Source organism: Pipistrellus kuhlii, unplaced genomic scaffold (assembly GCF_014108245.1).
Source record: "Pipistrellus kuhlii isolate mPipKuh1 unplaced genomic scaffold, mPipKuh1.p scaffold_m20_p_4, whole genome shotgun sequence".
Classification (NCBI taxonomy): Eukaryota; Metazoa; Chordata; class Mammalia; order Chiroptera; family Vespertilionidae; genus Pipistrellus; species Pipistrellus kuhlii.
Window position 1 is genome coordinate 90,028,215 of NW_023425540.1, and position 14,867 is coordinate 90,043,081.

At 49.5% G+C, this 14,867-nt stretch overlaps 2 protein-coding genes and 1 non-coding gene across 5 annotated transcripts in view; all 3 read right to left on the bottom strand.

Moving 5' to 3' along the window:
- The window catches only part of ZNF213 (zinc finger protein 213), a 31,207-nt gene that overhangs the window by 8,806 nt on the left and 7,534 nt on the right, over nucleotides 1-14,867 (bottom strand). The gene's annotated exons all lie outside the window — the stretch shown is intronic.
- LOC118703163 (caspase-14) lies at nucleotides 7,763-14,476 on the bottom strand. 3 transcript variants are annotated; one of them, XM_036409879.2, is made up of 11 exons: nucleotides 13,817-14,473; nucleotides 13,592-13,732; nucleotides 13,310-13,505; nucleotides 13,112-13,200; nucleotides 12,263-12,373; nucleotides 11,988-12,155; nucleotides 10,991-11,213; nucleotides 10,323-10,439; nucleotides 9,858-9,932; nucleotides 9,241-9,344; nucleotides 7,764-8,734 (listed from the first exon to the last, which is right to left on the bottom strand). In XM_036409879.2, exons 1-11 carry the CDS (start codon nucleotides 13,889-13,891, stop codon nucleotides 8,621-8,623), a joined length of 1,413 nt encoding a protein of 470 aa, XP_036265772.1. In that variant the 5' UTR covers nucleotides 13,892-14,473; the 3' UTR covers nucleotides 7,764-8,620. The 3 variants fall into 3 exon arrangements, with proteins under 3 accessions (XP_036265774.1, XP_036265773.1, XP_036265772.1); XM_036409881.2 differs by lacking the exon at nucleotides 11,988-12,155 and having other exon boundaries at nucleotides 7,763-8,734; nucleotides 13,817-14,476; XM_036409880.2 differs by lacking the exon at nucleotides 12,263-12,373 and having other exon boundaries at nucleotides 7,763-8,734; nucleotides 13,817-14,475.
- On the bottom strand, nucleotides 8,055-8,127 carry TRNAR-CCG. The gene has a single exon. It is a non-coding gene; the product is annotated as a tRNA-Arg (tRNA).

Below are 14,867 nucleotides of genomic sequence, written 5' to 3' on the forward strand. Positions count from 1 at the left end.
AGGAAGGGAGAGGGAGAATCATTGATTGGCTGCTTCCTGCTCGCCCCCTATTGGGGATTGAGCCTGCAACCTGGCATGTGCCCTTGACCGGAATGGAACCCGGGACCCTTCAGTCCACAGACCGATGATTTATCCACTGAGTCAAACTGGTTAGGGCTAGAATCTCATTCTTGGAGTTTGGCTCCACCTGTTTTTAGACAAGTTTCCTAGAAGCAAGTCTGAGGTAGGAGGCATGTGTAAGGAAGTAGTAATGTGCCAGTTATTACAGTCTGGCCTCTCCACTTCAAACTCAGGCTTCTAGACCCTATTGAGGGAGACTGTGGAGATCTGCCGAGAGGGGGGACGAGAGAGACGGAAAGACTGGAGGACTAAAGGACTCCCTGCCGCCTCTTTCCCGTCCCCATTTCCTCCCCCTCGCTTTGTTTTTCAGCCATGCAACAACAGCGCATCCCAGAAACCGCAGCGGAATCCAGTTTGAAGTTTTCCCAACACTCACAGCATCAGCCTCATCACAGCTCATTAGAAACATCAGTGAAAGCTGACTGAGGTCCCTCCTCAGAGGTCTGCATTCAGCTCTTTTCTGAGCTCAAAAACACCCACACTAGCTCAGCGGCACCTCTTTTTCGGAGCTCCCTAAACCCTCTTCAAGCTTCTAATTTAAAAAAAATTATATGTTATTGATTTTTACAGAGAGGAAGGGAGACGGATAGAGAGTTAGAAACATTGATTAGCTGCCTCCTACACACCCCCTACTGGGGGTGTGCCCAAAACCAAAGTACATGCCCTTGACTGGAATCAAACCTTGGACCTTTTAGTCAACAGGCCGACACTCTATCCACTGAGCCAAACTGGTTTCAGCCAAGTTTCTAATTTTTAATAATCTCACTTTGCACCTGGTTGGCATGGCTCAGTGGTTGAGCATCAATCTGTGAACCAGGAGGTCACAGTTCAAGTCGAGGTCAAGGCTCACACCTCGGTTGTGGGCTTGATCCCTAGTGTGGGGCATGTAGCTGATCAATGTTATTCTCTCATTACTGATGTTTCTGTCTCTCTCTCTCCCTCTCCCTTCCTCTCTGAAATCAATAAAATACATTTTAAAAAATAATAATTTCACCTTGACCTGGCCAGGTAGCTCAGTTAGAGTGTTTTTCTGATGTACCAAGGTTGTGGGTTTGATCCCTGTTTGGGACACACACAAAAAGCAATAAATGCATGGGTGGGTGGAGCAGCAGATAGATCAATCGATCTTTCTCTTTCTCTTCACTCTCAAATCAATGCTTTAAAAAAATCTCACCTCTTCATTCTGACCGGTTTGACTCAGTGGATAGAACTGTGGACTCAAGGGTCCAGGTTTGATTCTGGTCAGGGGCATGTACCTTGGTACAGGCACATCCCCAATAGGGAGTATGCAGGAGGCAACTGAGCAATGTTTCTCTCATCGGTATTTCTAACTATCTCTCTCACTTCCTCTCTGTAAAAATCAATAAAATATATATATTTTAAAATCTCACCTCTTCCCTTGGTCTCCCAGCTGGTAGCTGCTTTCTCTGTGTTCCCTTTCTGCCTCATTAGCAACTCTTTATACCTTATTAATCATTTTGTCATTAATCTGTTAAAATAATGAGTGGCTTTTCTTTCACCCCCAGCTTTACTGAGGTATAACTGACAAGCAAAAATCATATATATTGAAGATACACAATGTGATGATTTGATATAACTATACATTGTGAAATAATTATGACAATCAAGCTAATGAACACATCCATCATTTCACATGGTTACCATGCGTGTGTTGAGAACACAATATCTATTCTCTCAGGAAATTTCAAGAATTCACTGTTATTATTAACTATAGTCATCATTCTATACAATAGATACCCACAACTTATAACTAAAAGTTTATATCTTTTTAAAATACATATATATTTTATTGATTTTTTTACAGAGAGGAAGGGAGAGGGATAGAGAGTTAGAAACATTGATTAGCTGCCTCCTGCACACCTCCTACTGGGGATGTGCCCGCAACTAAGGTACATGCCTTTGACAGGAATCGAACCTGGGACCTTTCAGTCCCCAGGCTGACGCTGGGCCAAAAGGTCTATACCTTTTACCAACCTCTCCCCATTTCCCTCACCCCCAAATGGATAGGTTTTCTGATTGTTCATGGACCTTAATTCAGTAATGAACTTGGGCTTGAACGGAGTACTGAGCTCCTTGCCAACATGAAAGGGAATTCTGGTAATTTATGGCACACAGTGGCTTTGTGATCAAGCCACAGTTGCTTGGTTAATAATGATAGAGTGCTGACTGAAGCAAGTGCTCTGGGGACCACATGGCTTCTGCACTTGACGTTTATGGCAGCAAAGGTGACTCCATGGACTGTGTGGCATAGAAAGGATCCTGAGTGCACTGGTTTGCTTATGGAAAGGAAATGATAAGATCAAGACTTTAAACTTTCAGCCCAAGTCATGTTTAGAGACAGGGACATTTTATGACAGCCATAAAATAATCTTATAGCTTCATGGCTGATAGTGTTAAAAATCTAATACATAATTGAGTTATGCAGGTTGCAGATCTATGTTTTTGTATGGATGGATGACAAATCTCCAGTGGTCATCTCTTCTGCATGCATGTGTTATATATAGGAAACTTCTGGTTTTACTCTAGATCATGTTCTGTAGTTTGAGAGACTTTTACCTTGAGGATAAAGACATGGATTGCATGGAAGGAAGGAAGGAAGGAAGGAAGGAAAGAAAGAAGGAAGGGAAAACTTTATCATAAACTATTTTAAGCGTGCATTAAAACAAAGACAATTGTACAATGTGCCCTCATGTCCCCCAGCTTAAGTCATTATAAACTGATGGATAAGTTTGTTTTGTATATACTTGCATTCAGCCCATTATACTTTTGAAGAATAAAAAAAATAAACCTGAATAAACCAATAACCACTGATGAAATAAAAGCAGTAATCAAAAAACTCCCCTCAAACAAAAGCCCAGGGCCAGATGGCTTTATAGGGGAGTTTTTCCAAACACTCAAAGAACTAACACCTATATTCCTCAAACTGTTTCAGAAAATCCAAGAGGAAGGAACACTTCCAAACTCTTTTTATGAGGCCAGCATTATCCTAATTCCAAAACCAAATAAAGACACTACAAAGAAAGAGAATTCCAGGCCAATATTCCTGATGAACATAGATGCTAAAATCCTCAACAAAATATTAGCAAATTGCATCCAGCAATATTTTAAAAAGATCATACAACATGATCAAGTGGGATGCAAGGCTGGTACAATATTTGCAAATAAACAAATATGATACATCACATAAACAAATTGAAAGACAAAAATCACACAATCATATCAATAGATGCAAAAAAAAAAAGGATTTGACAAAATCCAACACCCATTTTTGGTAAAAATTCTCAGCAAAATTGGAATAGAGGGAGCATATCTCAATATGATAAAGGCCATATATGACCAGCCTACAGCCAACATCATACTCAATGGGCAAAAACTAAAACCATTTCCTCTAAGAACAGGAACACCACTCCTGTTCGACATAGTACTGTACATGCTAGCCATAGTGATCGGACAAGAAGAAGAAACAAAAGGCATCCAAACTGGAAAAGAAGAAGTAAAACTGTCCTTATTTGTAGATGACATGATATTGTACAAAGAAAACACCAAGGACTCCATAAAAAAAATTACTAGACTTAATAAATTAATTTGACAATGTAGCAGGATACAAAATTAACACCCAGAAATGTATGGCTTTTTATATATCAATAATGAATTCACAGAAAGAGAAACTAAACAAACAATCCCCTTTACCATTGCAAAAAAAATAAAAAATAAAAATAAATAAAATAAGATACCTAAGAATAAACTTAACTGAGGAGGTAAAATACCTTACTCAGAAAACTACAGGATGTTGAAAAAAGAGCTAGATGAATACATAAACAAATGGAAGAATATACCGTGTTTATGGATTGGTAGAATCAACATCATTAAAATGTTCATACTACTCAAAGCAATCTATAGATTCAATGCAATCCCTGTTAAGAAACCAACAAAATATCTCACAGACCTAGAACAAACTGTCCAAAAATTCATCTGAAATTTAAAAAGACCCCAAACAGCCACAGCAATCCTGAGAAAGAAGAACAAAGTTGGAGGGATCACATTACCAGATATCAAGCTATATTACAAAGCCACTGTTCTCAAAACTGCCTGGCGTTGGCACAAGAACAGATATATAGACCAATGGAACCAAACAGAGAACCCAGAAATAGACCCAAGCCATTATGCTCAATTAGTATTTGACAAAGGAGGCAAGAGCACACAATGGAGTCAAGTCTTTTCAATAAATGGTGTTGAAATTGAACAGATAATGCAAAAAAAAAAAAATGAAAATAGACCACCAACTTACACCATACACAAAAATAAACTCAAAATGGATAAAGGACTTAAAAGTAAGACAGGAAACCATAAAAATCTTAGAAGAATACATAGGCAGCAAAATAGCAGACATATGACATAGCAATATCTTTACTGATACAGTTCCTCCTGGGACAATGAAAACCAAAGAAAAATAAACAAATGGGACCTCAACAAAATAAAAAGCTTCTGCACAGCAAAGGAAACCAATAACAAAACAACAAGAAAGCCCACTGCATGGGAGAACATATTTGCCAATGTTATCTCCAATAAGCGTTTAATCTCCAACATTTACAGGGAATTCATACAACTTAATAAAAGGAAGGTAAACAATCCAATCAAAAAATGGGCAAAGGACCTAAATAGACACTTTTAAAAGAGGATGTAAAGAAGGCCAAAAGATACATGAAACACACTCAAAGTCACTAATCATCCGAAAGATGCAAATCAAAATGACAATGAGGTACCATCTCACTCCTGGTAGAATGCCTATCACCAACAAATCAGCAAACGAGCCGAGACCGGTTTGGCTCAATGGATAGAGCGTCGGCTTGGGGACTGAAGGGTCCCGGGTTCGATTCTGGTCAAAGGCATGTGCCTTGGTTGCGGGCATATCCCCAGTACGGAGTGTGCAAGAGGCAGCTGATCGATGACTCTCTCTCATCAATGTTTCTAACTCTCTATCTCTCTCCCTTCCTCTCTGTACAAAATCAATAAATTAAAAAAAAAAAAATCAGCAAACAATAGCTGGTGAGGATGCAGAAGAAAAGGAACCCTCGCCGAAACCGGTTTGGCTCAATGGATAGAGTGTCGGCTTGGGGACTGAAGGGTCCTGGGTTCGATTCTGGTCAAGGGCATGTACCTTGGTTGCGGGCATATCCCCAGTAGGGGGTGTGCAAGAGGCAGCTGATCGATGACTCTCTCATCGATGTTTCTAACTCTCTATTTCCCTTCCTCTCTGTAAAAAATCAATAAAATACATTAAAAAAGAAAAAGAAAAAGAAAAGGAACCCTCGTGCACTGCTGGTGGGAATGCAACTGGTGCAGCCGCTGTGGAGAACAGTATGAAGTTTCCTCAAAAAATTAAAAATGGAACTCCCATTTGACCATTTGACCCAGTGATCCCACTTCTAGGAATATAAGAAACTAGAAACACCAATCAGAAAGGATGTATGCACCCCTATGTTCAAAGCGGCACAACTCACCATAGTTAAGATTTGGAAATAGCCTAAGTGCCCATCAACAGATGAGCAGATTAAAAATCTGTGGTACAGCTACACAATGGAATACTACACTATGGTAAAGAAGGAGTTCTTACCATTTTCAACAGCATGGATGGAACTGGAGAGTATTATGCTAAATTAAATAAGCCAGTTGGAGAAAGATAAATATCACACAATCTCACTAATTTGTGGAATATAGTGAACAACATAAACTGATGAACAAAAATAGAGTCAGGGGGGGAAATATTCTAGAATATAATAGAATTAATCCTGTTATTTGCAGATTTTTATTTTATTTTTTTAAAATATATTTTATTGATTTTTCACAGAGAGGAGGAGAGAGGGATAGAGAGCTAGAAACGAGAGAGAAACATCAACCAGCTGCCTCTTGCACACCTCCTACTGGGAATGTGCCCACAACCAATGTACATGCCCTTGACCGGAATGGAACCTGGGACCTTTCAGTCCGCAGACCGACGCTCTACTACTGAGCCAAACCGGTTTCAGCTATTTGCAGATTTTTAATATTTCCTACAACTTTTGTGATCATACTATGTTAATACAGTTTGGGTAATATTATAATTAAAATCCTTTTATTATTGAACTATTAATGTTTATTGCATGAAATATTATTATATGGGTGTAAGATCATTTTTCTTGAATAACTGGTGTTTATTGCATGTAATATATTTAAAATAGTTTTTCTTGAAATAAAACTGAAAAAAATACATATGTAACCATAATACAATTAACACATTTAAAAAAAGGACAATTATTCCTTATCATCAGGTAGAATGGATTGTTTTAAAAATAGTATAAAGGTGGCCAGCATTTCCCCTGAAATCTGAAATCTAAGGGGAAATTAGATCTGGATAACTTTTAGAAAGAAGGGGTCTAAAACTCAACTCTTCATACCCCAGGTGGGACTTGAACCCAGAACACCTGGTATAGGAGGCCAATAGCCTTATCCATTAGGCCATCACACCACTATACCACTAGGGACTGCATGAGTGTGTACAGCAATAGTCTTAGACCAATTTCTCAATCATCTCTTCTGGTTTCCTGCAGGTTACATTCAGTCTCCAAGTTCCGTCCCAGCCCTTCTACTGCCCTCCACTTCCGCATTGGGTCGGCACTCCCTCTCGGGTGCTTCCCACCAGAGCCTCCTCAGGTTAGAGGAGACTGCGCACTGGACGGCAGGCCTCAGGTCACCTCACTGGATTGGGATGTGCTCCTCACTGAGGGTCCAGGAAGTCAGGGGGACGATCCCAGAGTGACCCTCCCCCCTCCTTTGAGAGAATCTGGGCCCGGGTCATTAGCTGCAGGAAGGTAACGCAGCTTGTAGGACTAAGGGGAGGGCGGGATCAGTGCCTGAAAAGTTCAGGTCTTTGTCTCCATTCTACTCCCCTCATTGCCCCTTTGGTCCCCAGTGCTGCCTGGGCCAGGCCTCCGCGGTTTTCAGCAGAGCCCGATGCCTTAGGCCTTTGTCCTCAGGATTTCCATAACGGCTCCGGCTTCGGCTCCGGCTCCGGCTCCGTATCCTGTTCCCCCTGCCAGCCAGCTGAGGCTGAGAGAACCCAGCATTTACTTCCTACCGTAGGACGGGTGTTCTTTCTCATCTTTAAAATGTTTATTTTAAAGACGTTTTTCTTCTTTATATTTACGAGCCCTCAATAAACCACTGAAACATCAAAATTATAAGAGAGAAAGTGACATGATGCATGACCCAGGCCTGGGTGCCATTCCCCCAGCGGTTACCCTGGGGTGGGGGGAGGGTGCCGTCACCTCGGCCATTGGCCAGAATCCTTCGGAGAGAACTCCCTCGCAAAGGTAGAGACATTTTTCCTGGGCAGGATGATGGCTCAATCCTGGGCATACTCTTCATTTCAATTTTAAAATATAGGGTGTCCCCAAAAATATATCCACAGATTCAATCCAGTTTGAATAATTATTAATTGGAATTAATAATTATTCAAACTGTGTGTAGATTTTTGGGGACACTCTGTATACCTTCACATAGTAATTGAAGGGTACATTCAGTGTAAGAAATTTAAGTAATCTATTACATTTTTAATAATTTTTTATTGTGGTAAATATATTTGTATATATATAGTTAATTTGCCATTTTAACCATTTTTAAATGTACAATTCAGTAGTATCAGTTACAGTCACATATTGCGCAGCCATTGCCATTTCCAAGCCTTTTTCGTCACAATAATCTCATATATCCAAATGCATCCTGGGGCAACTCCTCTCAACAGTCCGAATCCTCCAGGGCAGTTATATTTTACGTAACCAATTCCCGGTAGGATCCCTGATCCCACCAGCAGGTAACTAACTCCGTGCTCTTAGAGGGGAAAACATTAAGCGAGGGAGAAAAACCAACCTCGGCAGCGACCACGAAGGGACTTGAACCCTCAATCTTCTGATCCGGAATCAGACGCCTTATCCATTAGGCCACGCGGCCCTGTGAGAAAGGCTCTGTTCGGCTTTTTCCATAAAGCTTGTCTGGGCGCCTGCGTGGTGCGCATCGCTCGCGCTCGGAGTGAATAGGAGCTCTGCCCCCTCCCCACCCCCACCCCCTCGGGCTCCGTGTGGGCGGGGCTCCGGTCTGGGCTGTAATTCAGCACCAAATTCCAGACCTAATCAGACCCCCAGGCCCCTCTGATCGCTTTCCCCGATCGCTTTCCCCGCAGGCTCCCAGCTGGCGCTGGTCAGGAGCTGCGCGCTGCTCCCCCCACCACCGTGCGTTCCCGTCACAGCACCGCTAACCCGCGATGCTTTGCTCCAAGCCAGTGGCCTGATCTGGACTCTGACAGTCCTGAAGGCAGAGGCCAAGTCTGCAGCGGAGCCCAGCACCTGCTGTGATGCCCCGTTTACGGATGAGGTAGCTGCCGAGTGGATGGAGGCGGAGGCGGCACTGGGTGCGGCCCCTCAGTGGGCACAGCTGGGCGGCTGAGTCAGGCCTGCAGGCAGAGCCGGCGCCGCAGGGAGCTGCGGATCTCCAGGCAGGCCTTGCGGCTCTCGCTGCAGTCAGGACCCCGCACATCCAGCTCACACACCCGCTGGTTGACCTGCGTGGACCACACAGCCTGTGCCCAGGTCCCCTGGTGCCCAGCCTGGCACCCAGTGTAAGGCCTAACGTTTCCAGAGCTGCCTTGGTATCTTTGGACCTCACCCTGCTCTTGTCAGATATATCCCTGACCCGGCAGGAAAGGCTCCCCACCCAGCTAGTTCCCCCACCAGCCAGACCAGCTGCACTCCACCCCAGCTGCAATCTGAGGGGCTTCAGTTCCCTGCCAGCCTGCAAAACTACTCAGACAAGCCCATCACCTCCTCCTGCGGGTTCACGCTGCTCCTGAGTGCAACCCGGAGTGGCCCTGCCCAGTGTACGCCCCCAAGCCGTGAGTGCATGACTAACAGCTGCTGTGGGTGTCCTGTGCTCGGCCATCCCGTATTATTGAGGTTGAGGGCTCCCTCCCTCACCAGCGGGGTGCATAGGAGGGGAGCGGGACACCAGGGCTAAGAAGGATGAATCTGGCCTCTCTCCCCTCATGCCAGCCCCCCTGCCCCAACACACCTCAGTCAGCAGCTCCAGGAGGTCTCCCTCGGGGGCGGCTCTGAGGACCTCCACCAGCGTCTGGATAAAGTCTGAGCCCTTCTCGTCCCGATAGGCTACGCAGCCTAGGCCAGAGGACCGGGCGGCGTGTCAGGCTCGGGCTGACCCGCCGCCTTCCAGTACCGGGGGCCTACTGATGGTGGGAGTGGGGCTGGTAGACAGGACCCTGGGAGTCAGGCAAGCAAATGGGGCAGGGAGCAGGAACATCTCGTTTCTGAAACAGGTCGCTCTCGATGTTTGCCGAATGAATACACGATAACTTCAATATTAAACAAGCATTCGCTGTGACCGTCCCATTTGCTAGGCCCTGCGAAGGGCCCTGGCAGGCAGAACTGCCCTGCCCTCGTGAAGCTTACAGCCCGGAGGGAATGAGGCAGGCACAGTGCTTGGCGCAGTCAGCCCACGTGTGCTCACCAGCATTACTATTATGATAAATAATAAACACGCAAGGAAAACGACCCAATCGGAATCAGAGGGATGCCACTCGTGTCAAGCCCCCGCTGCCACTACAGCCACCCCTGACCTCTGGCCAGGCTGGGTCCCGGGGAACGAGGCTCCTTGACGACCCCTCCCCTTACCCTCGGCTGCCGCATAGGCCACCAGGATGTCCGCTTGGTCACAGCTCCCTGGCGTGGGGCCCCCAGAGGAGCTGCCTGCAAGAGCGATCAACTCCATTTACTCAGCATCCCGGGACTCCACATCCCTGGGGCCTCCCTGAGTTTGGCTCAAGGGCAGCACACGGCAGTGGAAAGAGTGCCGAGCAGGAAAGACAGATCAAAGTTCAAACCTCAGCCCTGACACTTACCAGCTGTATGACCTCAAAAAAGCTATTTCACCTTCTTAACTCCAGGGTTGTTTCAAGGCTCAAGTAGGGAAGAAGCCCTTGTGGTTTCAGATGGGTTTTCTTCCCATCTTCTTGGCAAAGAGAGAACAGAGGCGGCAGCAGGACCCCAGCTCAGAGCCCTCCACCCTCCATCCCCCTTACACACACACACACACACCAGCCCTGCCCAAGGCCAGGCTCCAGAAGGAGACAGACCCACCTTGGGCATCTGCATAGATCTGAAGGACATCAGCGTGGGAGGGCGTGGCTGGTGGGGCCCGCAGCCAGCGCCAGAACCAGGGGAGGGCTGTGGGCCCCAGGCCCACATCCCTGTGTCCTGGGGAAGGAAGGACAGGCAGGTCCTTTCATTCAGCAGATCCTGGAGGTGCCTCCAGGGGTCCAACCCTCAGCCCCTAGAACTCCAGAGCAGGTCTGCCAGGCTGGAAACATCCAGAGCACTGAATGAAAAATGCTGAGGGTGCTGAAACTGGTTTGGCTCAGTAGAGAGAACTTCAGCCTGCGGTCTGAAAGGTCCCAGGTTCGATTCCGGTCAAGGACATGTACCTGGGTTGTGCGCACATCCCCGGTAAGGAGTGCGCAGGAGGCAGCTGGTCGATGTTTCTAGCTCTCTATCTCTCTCCCTTCCTCTCTGTAAAAAATTTAAATAAATAAATAAATAAATAAATAAATAAATAAATAAATAAAACAATTAAAAAAAAAGAAAAATGCTGAGGGTAAAGTTCATGGACTTGACCTCTAGGAAACACTGAGAGAGGGGGCAAGAGAAGGGCTAGTGCTCAGGCTTCCGGAGCAGGTGGACTGGGTGAGAAGTCTAGGCCAGGAGTCAGGCTGGAGGCTGACCCCAGGGTCGGCCCCAGACCCACTCACCACCGCGGCAAGCCTGAAGCAGGAAGATCTTGGGACGGCCCCGCAGGGCCCTGCAGCGGCTCAGCTCCTGCACCAGGGCCTCTGGCTGCACTTCTCGCCCATCAGCCCCCAGCAACTGCCCCTGAGGCCCCCCATGAGCCATCAGGGCCACAAGGGCACAGCTCACGGGGCTCCTGCGGGTGTCCAGCCGCTCCCGGAACTGGGCCAGCTCCCCCTGGAAAGCCTGGGGTGCAAGGAGATTGAGCCCGGGGTCAGGGCCACTGCCTTCCCAGGACTTGGAAGCCTTCAGCCCCACCTACCCTACCTCCCACCCCTGCCAGCCTCAGGATCAGGAAGGAAGTCCTTCTGACACATGCAAAGCCTGGCATGGAGGTGACAGACATGTGGTTGGCTCGGTAGCTGGGTCTCTGGTGCCAAAAAAGTTAAGAGGCATGAGGGGAGGACAGTGAGCTGGTGAGTTTTGGGAAGGAACCTGAGACCCTTCCAGGGAAAACCTGAGGGACCAACTGGGCAGTGGCGTAGCGAGGGGGGTGCCGAGAGGGCCATGGCCCCGGGCGGCGTATCAAAAGGGGCGGCGGCAATCACCATGATATTTAAATTTTAAAAAATATAGGTATATGTAAAACTGCAAATCGCGCCCGCGCTGATTCAAGCCAAGCAGACCACGAGGGTGCGGAAAGGGGGGCAGGTGAAGCAGGTGGTGCAATAGAAATTTTCGCAGATGTTTTTAAATGGGGGGCGGCAAATTTCCGGTCGGCCCCAGGCGACGAAAGCCCACGCTACGCCACTGCAACTGGGGCCTTGCAAACTGCCAGCCTGGGAAGCCACAGGAGCCCCAAAGAGCAGGCTTCCGGGACAGGGATTCCCAGTGCAGGCAGCAGAGGGATGGGGCTTCCGCCCACCTCGGATGAGAGGCCCAGGAGAGGGTGCCCGGGGTCCGGGGGTGGGGGTACGCCTTTCTTTAGAGCAGCACCAGAGGTTCTGGGCTTCCCCTCACCTGGGCTGTGGGGTCTGTCCTCAGGGTGGTCTCGAAGCCCAGGGTCTGGCACAGGCCCCCCAGTGCCTCCACATCACGCTGGGCCCCGGGCCGGTCCCGGATCACAGCTAGCAAGAGGGCAGCCCTGTCTCTGGACAGGTCATACTGAGCACGGGGGCCGGGTTCCGGCTATAAACAAGGTAAGGAACACTGAACGTACTCACCGGACTTCCAACTCCTGTGTCCCCCTCCTCCCTGAGCCTCTGTCCCACTGGCCCCTCCTCCTGCCTCCTTACCTCAGGCCCCCAGGGCTCCACATCCCCCAGGCACAGCGCACCCCGCAAGGAGCTCCGAAGGACTGGGCAGTGGGCGGCCCCGGAGGACTCTCCAGCTGTCCTGCGGAAGACCTGGGGGGTGGAGCCACAGGGTCCTCAGGGGCTGCTCCATGGGGGCACGGTGACAAGAGAACTGGTTCCAAGGAATGACTCGACCAGACGCATAGCTACTATTGTCTCTTTGGGCTCCTCTGCCAGTCAGAGGGAGGAGGACACAAATGACAGGGGGGTGGGGGGGGGCTACAAGGAGAGTTCTATTTCAGGCTCAAGGTCATATGCTTCCCTGGACGTGGATCACACAGTGGCCATGCCATTAACCACTGCCTTTCGAGGAAAGGCACCAGGCTGGAGCACCCCTCATGTGCAGGGTCACCCAGGGCCACCCAACCATCCAGTGGGATCTTTGGGTGTTGGAACTAGAACTGAATCATTCCCAACCCTGCCTTCCAGGGACCACAGTCTGATGGAATAGTCACTGCCTGGGTGTGAACTGGGGTGGGCAGAAGTATGAGCGTTGACTCAGGGAGAGTGAGAGAGGGTACTGCTGGCAGCCTGGGGCTGTGTGAGGCTTACCGGGACAGCAGGCAGGGCATGGCAAGCGGAGGGAGCAGCTGGAGCAAAGGGGTGGGGACGGGAAGATGTCGGAGTGGGTGTGAGCCAGGGCATGGGTGGGGGGTGAAAGGCGGGGCCATGTCTACCATGTGTGTAGACAATGAATTGTAGAATAGTATTGTACAATGGATGGCTGGGAAGCATGTGAATGCATCTGGCAAAGCCCCCTCCCTGGGACTCCCCATCTGGGGCCCCCACCTCTGTCAGCAGCTGCAGCAGGGACCAGTGAGGACAGCGGCCACAGAGTTCACTCAAGCCAGTGAGGAAGGTCCCGGGCTTGGGGGAAGCTGGGTAGAGAAGTACAACATTGGCCTGAAGGGAAGGTCTTGGCCTCCTGTCCACCCCCACCCTCCATCTTCTCTGCCCCACAGTTGGGGTCCCTGACCAGCCACTCACCCCCAGGAGCACTTGAGAGCAGCAGGAAGACTTTGGGGCAGCCCCGCAGGGCCTCACAGCCACTCAGCTCCCGAACCAACTTCTGTGGCTGCCTCAGCTGCCCACGGGGGGCCACCAAGGCCACTAGGACACAGCCCGCAGGGGCCCTGTGGGCATCCAGCTGCTCCCGGAACCCAGTCAGCTCCTCAAGGAAGTCCTAGAGCAGGAGTAAGAGGGAGGCCTGGGTCTGGGGAGGCCCCGGGTGGGGCTGAGGGTGGAAGCAGCAGGCAGGGTAGGGCTCACCTGGACCGAGGCCTCCCTCCTCGGGCAGCTCTCAAAGCCCAGGGCCTGGAACACACTCTCCAGGAGAGCCACTGTAGAGGCCGACACCTCGGGGCTGCTGAGAGTCAAGGCCACCCTTGGACCCTGCACGCTGTACTTCCCCTGGGAAGGGAAGGCCAGAGTTGGGCAGGGTGGGGCTCAGCTGGGAGCCAGGAGTGAGTAGGGCCAGGCAGTGCCTCCCAATACCTTTCTTCTCAGGCTGTCTTGAGCATCTGCTATCTGTGCGGCCATCCGCAGGGTCCCGGACACCAGGAAGGCCATGGATGCCAGGTGGGCACTTCCTCTGGGCCCAGAGCTCACCTCCAGGCCCCAGCGCCAATGCCTTGGGTCTCAGTACTTGCCCTCTCCCTGGTCCCTGACCTATCAGCTGTTTATGAGCTGAGCCGGACTCTGTCCCCTCCCTTGGAACCTTGGATCCTGGGCCCCATTCCTTGCTCCGTTCCTCGGGAATCGCAGGCTACTTCCTGGCTGGCACTGACATGCCCCTGCCCAAGCCAGGAGCCTGTGCCCAATGCTATTCTTAGCTCCTGGGCCACCTCTTATCTGATTTTGTTACACCCGAGTGTCTCCCTTCTGAGCCAACCATCAGCATCAGGTGCACTACTCCTGCCACCTCTCACCCTGCTCACTCAGGCAAGATGCCCACACACATGCACACAGCAGCCTCAGGCACTAAAGTACAGAGAGTGAGGGGCACTGTCTCAGAGGTAGAACCCTCAACTGGAGTCAGCTGTCCACGGTGAGACCCCAGTTGCTTCATCTGGGAAGTGGGGTCTGTCCCAGATCAGTGGTTGAGCATTGATTGATCTCTGAACCAGGAGGTCACGGTTCGATTCTCAGGCAGGGCACATGCCCGGGTTGTGGGCTTGATCCCCAGTGTGGGGAGTGTAGGAGACAGCCTATCAATGATTCTCTCTCATCACTGATGTTTCTCTCTCTCTCTCCCTTCCTCTCTGAAGTCAGTAAAATATACTGACTGGCTGAGAAAAGGCCCCGGGGGCACACAGACCAAGGAACGGAACGGAACATCTCATCTCAGCCAGCCCCACCTCTCCTCAAGTGAGCCTGCTGAGGCCGCCCCTGGTGAACTGGGAAGGGCGCAGCAGGGATGGAAGGAGCTGGCATGAGCCCAGCAGCTACAGGCAGGCCCCAACCTAGGGTCTGGGCATGCGAGTGGCCAGATGTCAAGGGCTGTGTGGGGGATGGAAGCAAGGCCTTCTCCCTGATATATCTGAAC